This window comes from Anabas testudineus, chromosome 24, assembly GCF_900324465.2.
Source record: "Anabas testudineus chromosome 24, fAnaTes1.2, whole genome shotgun sequence".
NCBI lineage: Eukaryota > Metazoa > Chordata > Actinopteri > Anabantiformes > Anabantidae > Anabas > Anabas testudineus.
The window spans coordinates 17,925,540-17,941,861 of NC_046632.1; the positions used below are offsets into that span (position 1 = coordinate 17,925,540).

At 41.0% G+C, this 16,322-nt stretch overlaps 1 protein-coding gene and 1 long non-coding RNA gene across 2 annotated transcripts; one reads left to right on the plus strand and one right to left on the minus strand.

The window, feature by feature from the left end:
- Window positions 1–11,178: 11,178 nt before the first annotated feature.
- On the minus strand, window positions 11,179–12,651 carry LOC113148994. Its single transcript, XR_003297532.1, has 5 exons — window positions 12,445–12,651; window positions 12,286–12,331; window positions 11,736–11,941; window positions 11,407–11,563; window positions 11,179–11,255 (listed from the first exon to the last, which is right to left on the minus strand). It is a non-coding gene; the product is annotated as an uncharacterized LOC113148994 (long non-coding RNA).
- Window positions 11,801–14,437, plus strand: LOC113148993 (bifunctional protein GlmU-like). The gene is made up of 3 exons (XM_026340796.1): window positions 11,801–11,919; window positions 13,098–13,286; window positions 13,611–14,437. Exons 1-3 carry the CDS (start codon window positions 11,917–11,919, stop codon window positions 13,860–13,862), a joined length of 444 nt encoding a protein of 147 aa, XP_026196581.1. The 5' UTR covers window positions 11,801–11,916; the 3' UTR covers window positions 13,863–14,437.
- Window positions 14,438–16,322: the final 1,885 nt, after the last annotated feature.

Below are 16,322 nucleotides of genomic sequence, written 5' to 3' on the forward strand. Positions count from 1 at the left end.
AAGGAGCAGTGACAAGAAGCTGTGTTAAAATAAAGAAATGATTTGCTAAACCATCTGTTAATATCTACTGTCAGTCTTTTGTTTGTTTCCTTTTCATCGACAGAATAAAAAAGCGTCTTTACAAACCCTGATCTTACACGTCTGAGTCCTTTCTCTGGCTGCAGCTCGACTGTGCTTCACGTCTGCCTTCCTGTGAAGCATCACGAGACACATCAAAGCCCCGAGGACGAGATGGAGATGGAAGAAGAGAAGGAGGGGGAGGAAGACGAGAGGAGGGAGGGAACGCAGGATGCCCGCACTTTAATCTTCTTTATCCGCTGATGTGAAGACAGACCATCCCAAATTCCATTTATAAGAGAAATACTGATGCAAAGAGGCTGAGCATGTCTTTATACCAGAGTGAACAAATTGGGATGCAAATGTGCAGCCTTTGAACTGTGTAAAGTGGCATAATGGGATGATCCATAAATTATTAATCAGTGTTGGCTTCGAGCTGAACCCAGAGGACGACTGACATCACAGCTGCAGGAGAAAAAATGTCTTCTAGTGTTGACTGAGTGACACATCACTGCAAACAGCAGCGCTTCTGAAAGTAAACTAATTGACTCAGCTGTGAAAATGGACTATATTTAAATGTGTGTTAAAGCAATAGTTCAGAGGTTTTAAAGCTACGTTTCTTTAAATTCTCTCTCTATATATATGTGTGTGTGTGTGTTATTTCAGGGAAACAGTAAAGCATCCCCATCTTGGACCCCCGCTTCAAATAGTCAGTGAACTAACCAGGTAGTGCCTTACACCTGTTGGAGGCATTTCTACTTCTGTGCTGGTTTGTTTGTGTTGCTCTGTAATTACATTCCCAAACCACTAGTTGGCGACTTTTCTTCACATTTTATTGAATCTGCTGCGATGCAAAAAGAAGAAGAAGATATCAGCCGTCGACCACCACACTCAGTCAGAGATGCTGCTGTCTGTAGTTACATTATGGGGACGTGTACGTCACGTTACGTTGTCGGCTTTCTGCAGATTTAAAGTGTTTTTCTTCTGTGAAGAAAAATTCATTTTCTCAAAGACAAAACAGACTTTAAGCTAAACCAATCAGAACAGAGTTGGGAACGGGGCCTTAAAGACAAAGAAGCTCACGGCCTGATTAAATTTTAATGTTATTATATAAATTTTGTATCAGTGTAACTTTCTTTTCCAGACATCTTCATAATGTGAAGTGTTCTCATGTACAAATCAAACCATGTCTGTGTCGTTCCTGCATGAAAAGGTGAAACTGATGAAAATATCAACATTTGAATCCGTTCATCTATTCTCTCGTATGAATTTAGTGGACACCACTTAGAGCTGATTCTATTCTAAGTTATATAGTTTCCTTTGCTGGAGCCTGACAGACTGCTTAGTTTAACTTCATAATGTTCAAATGTTTAAAACCTCAGATTTCAAATCTTATGAACCTCTCAGTAAAATGAAGATGACTCACTCGTTGTAATTGATGTTTTCTGCTTTTTTTCTGCATTGAACACAAACAAACGTCTCCAGGTTGCTCTAATCTTCTTCTACCTGCCCTCACACCCTGCAGGGCCTCTCTTATTGTTTGGGAAGCTGGATTAGCGACGCTCCGACTGACTCGGCATTATTGTTTTGCGTTGTGGAACTCCAACGCCGACTTTTCACGGGGGATCCATGCCACATGCTGCCCGGGCTAGGACGCTAGCTCGCAGGCAGCAAAGCCAGTGTCAGGGTTGATGGACTGGCAGACTGCTGGGCCTCCGAGCCAGAGCACACTGTAAAAAAACCCTCTAAGAGGTTGTGTATTGTGCTTCTGAATCAGGTTTTAATGACAAGAAGTGAGAAATCTGAGAGACTCCTGATGTTCATTTGATAATTATTGTTATGTTTTCTATAGGGATTCAAACCATCATCCAGGCCTCATCCTCACTGCAGTAGAACTTCTATTGAGCCAAATGTGAGTCTATCAACACACTGTATTATCATCACTGTATTATTTCCTAATTGATTAGATACATCTGGATATAATGAAGTGTAATACGAACGCCCTTGAAACTTAATAATGTTTAGTTTTAATGCCTCTGTGCACATATCAGGCCTCCATGACGGGACGTTTTATGTTTTCATGTTGTCTCAAGAACATCATCTTGAACTGATTAGATTCAGTTCACAGCTTGTAATGTGACCTCATGTCTGCTTTACCTCAGAGATGCTTGAATATGTTGTACTCATTTATTTTAATATTACTTTTTAATGTAAATATTACAGTAGTTAAATATTTTTAATATAATATTTTTATATTATATTAATGTCCCCCTCGAAGTTCTTTAGGTTTTTCCACCAGCGTGTCTGTGTGTAACTGTACAAAGGCCACTTTGATGCTAATCCCACTTATCACATCTTGTACCTTAGTATTAGTATTTATATGTAGTGTAAAGTTTAGTGTGTTGTATCTGTGTTTGTGCACATATCTGTGTGCTCCAGCAGATTCACTCATGATGGACCACATTCAAAAAATAATTCATCCTCATTTCATCTTCATGTGACTTATTGAACCAAACCTATGGATGAGAAAACACTGTTTGATTTAGGTCTTACTCCTAATTTTAAACTACATTTTAATCTGAGGAGTTTTATCACTGTGTTGTGGGACTAACGTTTATGAAAAACATCAACACAAAAACTCCTGAACATCTCGTTAAGTGTTTATTAATTACCAACTTTCAGTCTCCTGGACCTTCATCAGGTGTCTGGGGAAAGCACTGCATCATTCCACCTATATACCCCGGAGCCTCCAACAATCATCCAATCAGAGAAAATGTCTCTTACAGCTCGTTGTGTTGCGCCAAATAATTATGCTGAGATCCCAAACGCAATAATACAAAACATTTTAACAATCCAAACTCTTCAGGCTGTATTTGATTTTAACCGACTTGTTCAGACCCACATTTCTTGCAGTGTGTGTGTGGTGGCCAGACTCGGAGCAGCTGGTCAGTTAGCAGGCCACATCAGCGTCAGGCCGCCTCACTGATAATGGGATTAGCTTAAGCCAGACAGCAGGGAAAGCAGAGAGGGGATGAGTGGGGGGGGGGGGGGGGGGTCGTGGGCAGGAGATGAGTGTGCAGAGGGGGAGGCAGTCGCCACAGTCCTCACAGAACACCCTTTTCTCCTAAATCCCAATACCCTGAAATCCATAACTGCACACTGCAGGGTCTGGATACTGCAGGTATTTCAGTCGGGCTTCCGCCTCTGTTCATATCATTGTAGAGCTGCAGAGCTAAGATGTCTGTTTACCAGCGAATGTTACATGTTAGACGTGGATGGAAACAGGACATCTTTATTTTTTATTCTAAAAAACTAACACTGCACCGTCTGAATGTGAGGTAATTCACATTAAATTCATATTGTGGCTCTCTCCAGCGTCAGTTTGTGGGAGAAGGTGGAATTCATTCAGGAATATTACATTTATATTACATTTATGTTCTAATTTTATAAATGAAGAAGGTGAGATGCTGAACACGTTTTTTTATCAGCCAAAAAAATGTTTGTGTCACGTACACGTTTGTCTCGGTATTTAATTTAGAAAACAAACTTTATTTTAATACAGTAAACTGACAAGTAGTTAATACATTTAAGAAGTCTTGATCTAAATATTCTACACTTAGTGTTTCTAAAACACAGACGACCTACACTCTGCACGGTCCTTGAACACCTACTACACAGGTATTTCTGAAAACCCATTGTCTGCATTCTTTACTGCACCTGAACGCCTCACTCACGTGCTTCTGGCAAAAAGAAGCTGATGTTAAACGATGAAACTGATGAGAGGAAACATCCACCTGTAAGTTCATCCAACCAAACGGGACATTTAATCATTTATCAGACGCTTTTATCCAAAGCGACGTACACGTGAGGTTCAAGGTGCAAAGGCAGAGTAAGTGTAAAGACGTATCTATCGAGCTGCTTATCATCATTAACATTATTACTGTGTGTTGTTCTTCTTCACTGCAGCTTCTTAATCGCTGGTGAATGACGGTGGATGAAGCCTCGTCAGTGCTGGTGTTCAGATTAGTTTGTGTCGACTGTCTTCAGGATCTAGACTTGTAGACACACATACAGGCCTAGATGAACACGTGAGACAGATATTTTTTGCAGCACACACTCTCCACCCTTCAGCTCACCTGCAGTGGAGGCAGTTGAACCACACTGGGCTCTAATAGGCGCACAGCAGCTCTATTATCATAGCCAATCTCACATGCTAGCCTCATCTTGTGCTGCACCGCTTTAATGGAGTCTGAAGTCTTTGCAGAGGGGAGCGCTAATAGTGGCATCAATACGAGCAGCAATTTTGGTGTAATGAGAAAGCACTGAAGTTGACATGCTCCTCTAAACCACCACCAGCAGCAGGAGCAGAAGCACTACCACATAATTTCCCCCTAAAAGCCCCCCGGTGCTCCTGCTGAGGGGTGGAGAGGATTGTCAGGGGATTGATCTGTGAGAGTAGATGGAAGTGTGAAAGCCTACAGAGCCGTCTATTGATTTCAGACGGCACGCAGGATGAATCCATGATAACTAAAGGTCACCGTTCCTTAATCCTGGTCTTTAATCAGGACCCAGATCAGTCCAGCAGCCTCTGGCCTGCTTCAAAATAATCTGAAGCTGCCTGAAATGTGGTGAGATCAGAAAATTCATAATCATGATGTAGAAAAACGTTAATATCAAGTGACAGGAAACTGTTCCCAGCACAAGAAACGTTAAACTTGTAAAATGCTTTTTAACCTACAATGAAGAAATCACATCCTAATTTATCTAAAAAATTCTCAATTGCTGAAAATCGTTCTCAGTTCCAAAACTGTCTTCCTACCTTCTACAACAAAGTCTTCAACTTATACAAACATTATTTTAAATATTTACTTTACTTTGCAGCCTTTCAAAAAATATCATTAAAAGATTTACTCACTAAAATATTTCCTAATTTTATAAAATGTATTGAGAAAGAATTAGATATTGAAAGGTTTAAAAACATCCTACTATTATAAAAAAAAGTCCTAATTTTCAAAACTGCTCTGAATTTCTAATTGTTTTTCAATAGTAAATATCCTCATTTCACACTCTCCCAGAATGATCTTCACTCTAAATTTTTCAGAAAGCACCTTCACACAGCTTCACACACACACACACACACACACACACACACACACACACACACACACACCTGACACAGGCAGCTGCCTGTGGCTCTGACATGATCATACATGTCATTCCAACATGCTGCTGAGTGCTGACCTGAACAAAACAGAATAACAACCTAAACACTAACGGCAGGACGGCGTCTCTCTGCTGATGCTGATTTAATGATTTTAGATGTTTCTAGCGATGAGTCAACGTCACAAAGATCTATAAAGATGTATCCAGTGTTTTATTAATACATTTAAATTACTGTGTTTTAATGATAAACTGTCACTTTATGTCTACAAAGAATCAACATTTTCTCTTCTTTGCTCAAACCCAGATGTCTCATCCCGCAGCATGACCCCCGCTTCTCACTGTCTTGTGCTGAAGTTAGAAATTTGCACATCATTAGTTATTTAAGTGAGAGTTTCTTCAAATCGTGCACATGTTCAGGTTTTAGATGAAAACAAACAACAACACAGTGTTGTCACAGGAAACTTTTTAAAGTCGGTCTGTACTTCCTCATAGAGCTGTTCGTGTTGTATTGGCTCATGTTTAATATCACCGTGTACTGGACAGTGACCGTCCTGTAAGAATGTGACATTAAAACCTTAAAACAAACAAACAGTTTCTTTTAATGAGACCATTCAAATGTAATTTCACATCATCGCGAACAGTTAACGACTGAGGATGAACTGTGCCAGGACGAGTTGAATTAACAAGAAGCAGCAGGGGGGACGAGGTTTGGCCCAAAGCATTAATGAGCTTGTTGAATAAACTCCAACCTAATTAAGGACTTTGTGTGTGTGTGCTCGTGTGTTTGGCTTGTTTATTGGGTTTATTCATGTATTTTGGAGCACACACACACTGACCTTTGGTCAGATTCATTATTTTAGATCATTTCAATGTTACAGCTAAAAAAGAACAATAGTACCTTTAAGTGCAGGCAAATTCCTTGTACAGGTGCACGTACACTGTTATTTTAAAATGGTCATTTAAATTTGGTTTAATTACCTTTATGTTCATGTTACACATGACATTCACAGAGTTGATTCAGCTCTTGTCTGAAACAGTTTGAACATAAACTCTGTTGACTTCGTTTTCTAAGTGTACCTAATAAATTGTCATATTCTTTCGTATTTGAGTCTTTTTCTTGTATTCATATTATTATCTTTTGCACAATAAGCTCCAGTAATAAATTAAAAAAACACTTTTTGAATTTAAATTTTCATTTCAAGACACTACTACATACCGCTGTGCAATGATGTAGTTACGGAGTTCCACAGGTCTGTGTGCTTGGACCAATTAATTTTCTTTTTCTTGTCTTGAGTCTTGAGTGTTACCATACGCAGATGACACCCAGTTTTACTTATATATAAAATCTAATGAATTAGTGCAGCTGTTGTCCAGCTGCACTAAACTAAATATGAATTATGAAACATGAAAACATCTTTAAATACATTAGAATTTACAGATGCTCATCTTTTATACAAAGGAAATAATATCTTAACTCTAAACCTGTGTCAATAATTTGGCGGGTTTCACACTTTCTCTATACGCTGATGATGATATAATAAGTTATTGTCCCATTCAGAGGTGTAAGACATACTCAAAACCATTTTAAGTAAAAGCACCAATTCTACTGCAGCAAACATTGGTCCAACCGGGATGTTGAGTCTCTGGCACAAAAAGGGGATTTAGCATAAATCACGACTTGGACAGAAACCAGAAATAATGAAAAGTGAAAATCACAGTTTAAATTGGCCACAACAGTAGATGGCTGCACAGATACAACAAGCATCTACTGAACGTTTGAACAGCAACAGGCCAGAGTAACAACAAGAGCTCAAACCACCGACTCTGTGAAACGTGGACACATGGTGTTGTGTATTATATTTAATTTAATATTAGTAAAATCTAATAAGTAGTAACTGTAGAAAAAAAGTAAAAGTTCCAAATAAAATGCAGTTTTACCAGAAGTACCAGAGTAAATCTAAGTCTGGACTGAAGGAGCTGAAGCAGGGGCTGCTGGGAGTCTGACATCTCTGGGGGGGTGTTATGGCTGAGGCAGCAGGGGCTGCTGGGAGCTGCTGGTGCCGTGGAACGATGCCTGAGCCACCAGCAGCACTCGTCCACTTCCCTGCATCGGACACAAGCTGAACCCCCCCCCGTCCCCCCAAACACACACACACACACACACACACACACACACACACACACACACACACTCGACCAGCCTTGTCTTTGTCTGACGTGTCCACATGCATCTGTCATGCATGGCAGCATTGGCAGTGACAGGTTGCTATTGTTGCCCCCCTCCCAAACCTCCGTTCACCCCCTCTTCAGCAGGAGACGCAGCCACAGTTTGGGGTAATTGCTGGTCCTAATTAGTTCACACACACACGGACACACACACACTCACATGAATGCCAAAAATACTGATTAAATGGCCAAATCCTATTAAAGGGAAGCTTCACTAAAACAATGAAAAGTTGCATTTTCTTCAATCGTCATTGTTCATTTCTGAATCGATACAGAACGAAGCTTTATCCCTTCAATCTGTTGAACAGCACAGTTATGTTGGGAGGTTGGACGCCAACAAATTCAAATCTGTGGTCAAATGAAAAAGTAAAACTGGTGTTTAAAGCTCCCACTGGTGATATTTTACCAGTACTTTGAAAAATATCTTAATGTTGGGGTATTTCTGTTTGAAATACCAGCGACATACCAAACGTCAGTGGAAAGCCCCCCCACACACACACAGAGGACATAAATTGTCCATTTCTATTCTACTTTCCTCCATATTAGCTGAAATCAGGTTGTCTTCTGGTTAATCTGTCCCTCTGATTAAAACGTTTGTCTTGCTGTGAGAGGAAAAGGAAATTGAATCAAAGCCACATGTAAAAATCTAATAATCCAGTTCTATGTTTAATTATTCAAAACCAGATGTAAATGGGGTTTTAAGCAGTTTTTATATTGATTTCTTTCTTTAGTAAAATGAAAAGAACTCTTTTTATTTTAGTTCTATTTTCTGATCTGACTTTTGGATACTTCATTCAGGTCAACTCGTTTTTGTATTTACCTCCACCCACATTAAAACAGATCATTCTTCTATTACTGAGCGTGAGTCAAAGTGTTTGACAGTAAATTCAGATTTTGTCCATTTGCTCTCGTTGTGAATAGAAAACAAATTATATGAATTTCATCACAAACAATCAGGTTTGTGGCTGTTTGTTGGTTAGAGTGCTAATAATGCCGAGGTCGACACTTTAAATGTAGCAGATTAATAAAGTCAAGTATTTGGTAAAAAGCAGATTAGACTTCGTCTGGATACAGAGTGAAGTGATTCACAGTGAAATACTGCTCTACTGCCACCATCAGTTTGACCACCGGACGTTTCTTTTCCACAAACACACACTTTGTTGGACGAATCTATCGTTTTTGTCTGAATGAAGGACAAACGAGAGAAAAACGAGTTAGTTAGTAAGAGAAGTGTGGACCTTTTACTGCCGTCTCCAGTTAAAAATCTGTTTACATTTATAAGGTAAGATAAACGTTATGAAACCCTGAAGGGAAATTCAGGAAGTCTTGTAGATAAAGACAGTAAAAGTAGTTAGTAATCATCTACTGTTGATTAGGTTGTTGTAGAGCCTGATGGTTGTGGGGTTGAAGGATCTCCTGTATCCTTCACTCAGTGAGGTGAGTCGTCCTCTGCAGCTACTTCTGCTCCATCAGGGCGTTGTGTAGATGTTGGTCGGTGTTACTGTAGAATGGTTTCTGTCTTTTTCTCCACCACAGCCTCCAGTCACTGAACAAGCTTTTGGGACCAGCTTGTCCAGCTGCCTTACATCCTTCTGCTTTATGCTGCAGCAGCAGCACACTTACTGCTGTAGTTTGATAAAACAGACCTAAGCCAGTGGGATGATTGGTTGGATGGTGTTAAATCCACTTGAAAAATCCAAGAACATAATCCTCACCTACAGAAACTTACAGGTGTAGACGATCATATTATCCACACCAACATGTTCCCTGTTAGCAAACTGAAGGGAATATAAAAAAAATATTATATTGTTATATTGAATCATTTGGAAAATGTTTTTATCCAAAGCGACAAACACTGAAATTCAAAGTGCCATAAGAAGTTAGGAAACAATGTTATTGTGAATATTGACGTTGAGACTGCTGAAGCTGCTGAAGCTGCAGAAGCTGCTGAATCAAGTCGCTTGTTCAGTCGTTGACCTCTGATCTGAAGCTCTGGGCTTCGATCAGGGTCTTTTGCTGTGTGATGTAGGAACCACCACAAGACATTTGTTACAACACGTCTTTCAGCCTTATCACCTATTAACACTCCCCAAAGTACAGAGGCAGGCGTCTCTTGAAATGGCAGCTTTTTACCACCGATTTTCACCCTAAACAGTCAAAAACTGTGTGTGAACTGTAACTTTCCAAAGAGTGAATAGGAGCCATCTTCTCAGAGACTGCTGGTTATTAATGTTCTCAAAGGCCAGGCTGGTTAAAGATAATGAAAACAGCTCTGATCACTGAAGGCTCTGAGCTCAACACTGAGGTCCTGTAGCTTTAAGGTGCAGGCTGTTGTTGTGGACGCTGTAACCTGATCTCAGCGTCGCGGTGGGAATAAATCTGAGCGCCGCTACTCGAAATAATCGCCAGAGCGTAGCCTTGTTGGCTCCCAGGAGCCCAGACACCACCACAGCCCTGATTTAATCTGCTCATTATTACACAGAGAAATACAGACAAAATACATGAGCGAGTTGGGGTTTTATCTGTGTGGCTGCATTTGCATTCTGCCTCATCAAAGAAGTAAAAATGAATTTACTTGTAAACTTTTAAAGTTTTGTTCTGACCTGCAGCGTGAACTGTGGAACTAAACTATATCCAATTAATTCAGTTTGCTGCAGGTGGAGTCCAGAATATAAAAGCAAATCAGATGTAGCGGACTACAAAGAGATGAGAATGAGAGATTTCATGTTTGGTTTTAGCTGCAATAAATTAAAGAGAAATATAAATAAAGCCGAGCGACTTCAAACCTGCAGCTTCACTGATGTAACATCTGCTGCAGTGTGAAGTAAAGGTTTCACCTCGTTGGAAGCTCAAGTCAAGGTCGATTTAATTTTGTTTATATTCAATTGAAAACAGATCTCTAGAAAGTTATATAAAGTAATAAAAATATAAACTAATAAAAAAATAATATGAAGAAAAGCAAAATAAATCGACCTTGATTCAAACTTCCAGACAAGGTGAAAACTTTCTGTGGGTGCATCGTCTTCCTAGCCAGATCTTTAATACAATACATCAGCATCAATTCAATTCAATTCAATTCAATTTAATTTTATTCTATTTTATTTGTATAGCTCCCATTCACAACAGAAGTCATCTCAAGACACTTTACAGTGTTTAAGGTTTAAGACCTTACAAAATATAACTGGATAACAAAAAACCCAACAGGAGACAGTGGAGAGGAAAAAAACTCCCTTTAGAGGAAGAAACCTCCACAGAACCAGGATCAGGGTGGGCGGTCATCTGCCTCGACCGGTTGGGGTGAGTGGAATAAGGAGAGAGAAAAGAAACACTGGACAGGTTGGTAGGACCAGTAACTGGACTGGAGGAGGAGGATACCTGCAGAGGAGAACAGAGAGGAGAGTAAACAGTATAAACAACATAGGGTCTTCAGTGATTGTCCTGTAATCTGCCAGAAACCTTGGGATGATCATTGATGATCAGCTGAGCTTTACCGACCACATCTCCTCTGTCTCCACATCATGTAGATTTCAGATTCCATCAGACCCAACACAGCTCATTGTTCAGGCTCTGGTCATATCTCGTCTTGACTACTTCAGTGTCTTACTGACGGAGCTACCAGCTGCACCATCAAACCTCTAGAGGATCCAAAAAGCAGTAAAGGACATTACACCACTTTTAAGATCTCTGGCTTCCTGTAGCTGCTGCACCAGGTTCAAAGTCCTGACCCTGATCTAAAAAATGGTCACTCAACAGCACCGGTCCACCTGAACTCCCTCGTCCTGGTCTACAATCCCATCGCTCACTGCACTCTGCAAAAAAACAATAAACATCTTGTCTTTACTTGTCTGGAAACAGTTCTTCTTCGAGCTCTTTAGTTCTTCTCCTTAACTCAGACATGTTGTCTTGTGAGTCGCTGGATAAATGACTGTAAACATGTAGAGGAGGTATAAACCTGCTCACAGGTCGGAGTGATAACTGTGGACCTGCTCTGTGTGGTGATGTTGGGACTTTGAGTGATGTCAGTAAACTACAGCACAACTGAGTTCATTCCCCAAACCACAGCGCCATCTAGGGTCGAAAACAGGAACTGCTCCTGGAACCATTCAATCTACAGTATCTGCACAGAGAGAGAGAAACAACAGAAGCAGAATAGTTTCATAAAGAGAGATTCTCCTGTTAGACACTAACAACAAATTTAAATTTAAAATCTAGTTTTCAGTTTTATAAACATCAATGCACCTGAAATATAGAAATATATAATATAATATAATATAATATAATTATCCAACCTTCATTCCAGCAGGGGGCAGTAAAAGACCAGGAATCCAGGAAGTCTTCAGTTTTACTGCGCATGCTCAGGTCAGTGCTCAGACTTTGGTTCTTCAGGACTTTGGTTCTTCAGGACTTTGGTTCTTCAGGACTTTGGTTCTTCAGGACTTTGGTTCTTCAGGAGCCTCAGACTGACGCAGAATGGTGAGTTTACTCTGCCTGACTCCTGGTTTTAGAATCATTTCATCAGAAACATCCAGTTAGTTATAAACTCAACAGGTTTGTTTCCTTCTGAAGTTTACTCTTCACAAAAGATTCAGTTACTGATACGAATACTAAACTTCAGGGAATTAGAAATAAGCAGAATGTAGCAGAGAAAGGAAAAGATCTAAAGAGGATTTGTTGTTGTGTTGTTAAAAGTCTTTTTAGCGTCTGAGCTGCAGCAGCTTCAACTGAAAAATAAGAGTCAGAGAGAAACAAACAAGACCTTTAACTTTAATTTGTGCTCTGATAAGATTAGATGATCATGTCTCAGAGGTCACACTCTTCATTTTCTATCAGTCCACAAACCTTTTCTCCAAGTAGTACTGGAGAGAGTCGAGGTGGGTTCAGCGAACTTTAGGCGCAACGTTGTGGGGAGAGAACAGAAGAGAGCAGAACAACATAAAAACATCATCAACAGTGAAGTACACGCTTTCAACTGCATAGCTCAGTAGAAGCTGGAATGACCTGAAAAGAGCCGTTCACACCAGAGGTCCTGAGAATCTGTCTGAGCTGAACCAGTTCTGTGAAGAGGAACGGTCCAAAGTTCCTGCTGGACGTTGTTCAGGTCTGATCCACAGCTACAGGAGGTTACTGCTGCCAAGGATCAACCAATGATTAAAACACTGTTTATATGTTCAGAAAATAAAAATAAATCAAAAGCTGGATAGTGTAGTGGGAGCACACGGCTTTTGAAATGATCAAATGTGTTGACTAAGCCGTGTTAGTGCTGTTGTTCACACACAGACTCACTGACGTGTTGAGTAAATGAGTGTGAAGTAATGTGATGTTTGCTCCTCTCTGACTCTTCATTAATGACGGGAGACGTGACTCCCTGCTCCTCCTGCAGGAGCAGAGGTCAGACTGCTGTTTGGTTAAGAACAGGGATCTTGTTAAAGCTCTGAATGGGACACACACACACACACACACACACACACACACACACACACACTCATTTGTGTTGCATTTAAAGCCCATTCAACACAGAACAGCTCTGGATTTCTGGAGTTGATCAAACAACCAGCACTGGGTTTAGATTTGAGACACTTTGTGACATGTTCTGGTGCCTTTAATGAACATTTATAAAATAAATAAAATAAATAAAACCTTATTTTTCCCAGAGTTCAGCAGGAGCATCGTCCCTGCGGGTCCATGCCGTCCGGTTCGGTCCGGGTCAGGAGCTGCTGGGATCTCTGCAGGCGTTTGTGGAAGGGAGGCGACTCCGAGCGCCGTTCATCATCACCTGCGTGGGCAGTGTCACCAAGGCAACACTCCGGCTGGCAAACGCCACGGCAACAAATACAAACGAGGTACTGGTGCTCTGATAGTTGACGTTGATGACATAGAGATTATTATTTCAGATTCAGGTCAGGAAACATTCAAAAAATGAAACAGGCACGTTTACAAATTCATAAAAGCTCTGAGCAAATGACTCTCAGTGTTTTTAAAGATGATTTGAAGAATGTAAAAAGTGTTGTTTAAAACCAGAGAAGCTTGATTTGAGCTTCTCTCATATAAAGTCTCAGGATTGATGTAAATTTAAATTTCAGCTGATGAACAGACGGTGGTGAACAGTCAGAGATTTAAAGTGTCAGCCGTATGTCACAACGTCAGCTTCTGGATGTTTCCTACAGGTGATCCACCTCAGCGGGCGGTTTGAGATCGTATCCCTGGTAGGAACGTTGAACCCGGATGCCCACCTGCACATCTGCCTGTCAGACGCAGAGGGCAAAACCGTCGGAGGTCACGTGCTGGGCGACCTGGAGGTGTTCACCACAGCCGAGGTGGTGGTGGGCGAGGCGGTCGACCTGCAGTTCACCAGAGAGATGGACGACAAGACGGGCTTCCCTGAGCTTGTGGTTCAGACACGTTCACAGACGGATTGATGGTGATGGACGAGCTCATGGTCCAACCACAGGAAACAAGTAAAAAATGAGTGAAGTTGCCCTTTAATAGCTCTCAAAGCAGAGTTAAAGGCAGATGTCACGTCAGATTCTTAGTGTGAACTTACACATTAGGATCATGTTGCTAAATATATATAAAGATATTTAGAAATTTTAAAATCAATAACGACAATAATAAGGATGAGTTTATTAAAGCTGTGTTTTAGAAAATAACCTTTAACCTGCACTAACGCAGCACACTGGCTAATTGTTAGTGTGCATAACTGCAACATCCCATGAATAAGTCTGATGTCAAATAGAAGAACTGTCGACACCTGTGACATTAAATCTTTTCAGCTGCGTCTTCGTGTAATTTTACTTTTGTTTCCACACTTTAATCCTCCATTATAAATACAATCAGCTTGTTTCATTCATTTCATGTGACATAGATGTGTATTAGACGGCCCTCTATTTGTCAGCTGTTTAGTTCTGTGTAGAAGGGACAGACTAAAACCTGGACTGGGAGTTAGACACTAATACAAACAGCAGCAGTAGCAGCTCTGTGGGGGTCACAGCTTTCTGCTAATAGATGTTAAACTGAGCCGTGGCCTTTCACAGCCTCTAACTCCCCTGGTTGTGACAAGACAGAATGAAAACCCCACCCCCACAGCCCCCCTGCAAGGATTAGCTGTGACCGAAGTCACGGCCGCCGTGATAAAGAAAGCAAGGCCTGTGTAGCTGTGTGGTGGGTGGAGGAGCAGAGGGGGAGTGGTAATGGCCTTTTAATGGAGTTTACTTGGAGCCTCTGACCGACTGGTTCCTGCCTCCAGGTCCTGGACGAGCATAGAGCATAAGTGTAGTAATCACTGACCAGAATCTAATACATCTGTGTTAATTAAAGGTTTTTAAAATCTGGTGTCAGTTCATAAAAACACACAAAACACCGGAGTAGTCGAGGTCAGGATGGAAAACGGAGCGTTTCTCCCCCAGCACAGTGATGCTTTTGTGGATCTTTGAGGTGCTTGTGATGCTCGAGGCCTCGCGTCAGTGTGCAGCCGGACGGCCGCCACATTAAAGCTCAGCTACAAAGTGTCCCCGCTGCAGCTTTGTGCTTTTGTTTTGCTGTGTTGACGCAGCATGGTGGCCGAAAAGCGTTGGTGGTCTGCCCCTGTGGGAGGTGATTTTTGGTTCTTGATGCTGACAAATTAGGAGGCAAGCGGATGTTCTGGAATTGAAATGTAGCTTTTGATCTAAAGACCGTTCTCAATTCTCATCGTTTCTCTTCAAATGGCTTATTTCCCTGGCAGAGGTGATTAAATATTCACTGAGCTGCTTTTTCCAACACTTTCAGAGAAAAATGATGTGAGATTCTAAATCTGAGATGTCTGTAAAAATCAAGCTTGGAAGAAATGTTTGGTGTTTATTAATGTTTCACAGTGACATGTGCAGTCGGCACCCTGCTGTGAAGCACCAATTACATGTTCCCGGGAGGCTCTTGCTTGATAAAGAGTTGACTTTAACCTCTGCACAGCTGTAGTGTCCAACAGTTCACGCTGGAGTTTCCCTGTTATGATTATTCAACGTGAACAAACATGAAAATGAAACTTCTGTAATTTTTGTTTTGTTTGATGCTTTTTGGGGAAAAACAACAAAACGTGTTGATATGAAATTAGTCTGATGCTTTGACAGTAAAGTCACTGATGACATGAAGAAGCTTAAAAAATCTGTGACCAGGTGCAGTCGGTGTATTTAACAAGTTCTGATGGTACAAACTTGTCATTTTACTTGTGAGAAACTGCTGCCTTGAATCTGCTCCTACTCTCACTGTAGAACTTCAACACTCGCCCTATATCGTCTCCATCACTGGTCAGAAATCAACATATTACTTTGTGGCCTTCACTGACTTAAAACTTTTAAACTATCTGGACAAATTATTTGGATCAAAGAATGGTAAGGAAAACACAAACAGCCCCTGCTCTGTCAGTTTCTATGTTTCCACCAGACAAACCAGTCCCTGCGTAGGGGGTAGTACTGTCTGAGAGTCCAGGGGACATAGTAGCAGGTCCTGCAGCGCTGAATGTCTCGGACTGGTCACGTGTTCTGCAGCATTCCTTTTAAAACACACTTGTTTTGCTGCTTCCACGGTTTTTACAACATCACGTAAATGAAGCGATTTGTTCAACTCTGGTTGTAAAAGTGGTCGTAGCCTTTCCACTAGGTTCTTTCTTTCTTTCTTTGTTCACACTGAGCTAATTATGCTAATACTTGGGAGGAGACACCTTTAACCAACCACAGGTGACCAACCACAAGCTCCTCCTCCCTCCCTCCCTTATTTTAGTTCCTGGACCTGGTGGAGGACAGTAGGAACTAAATCAGAACAAGGTAGAAAAGTTTGGTTGACGCTCACTAAGTTCCTGAGTGACAAACGAGGAGCAGAGGATGCTGAGGATGCTCGTAATTCCT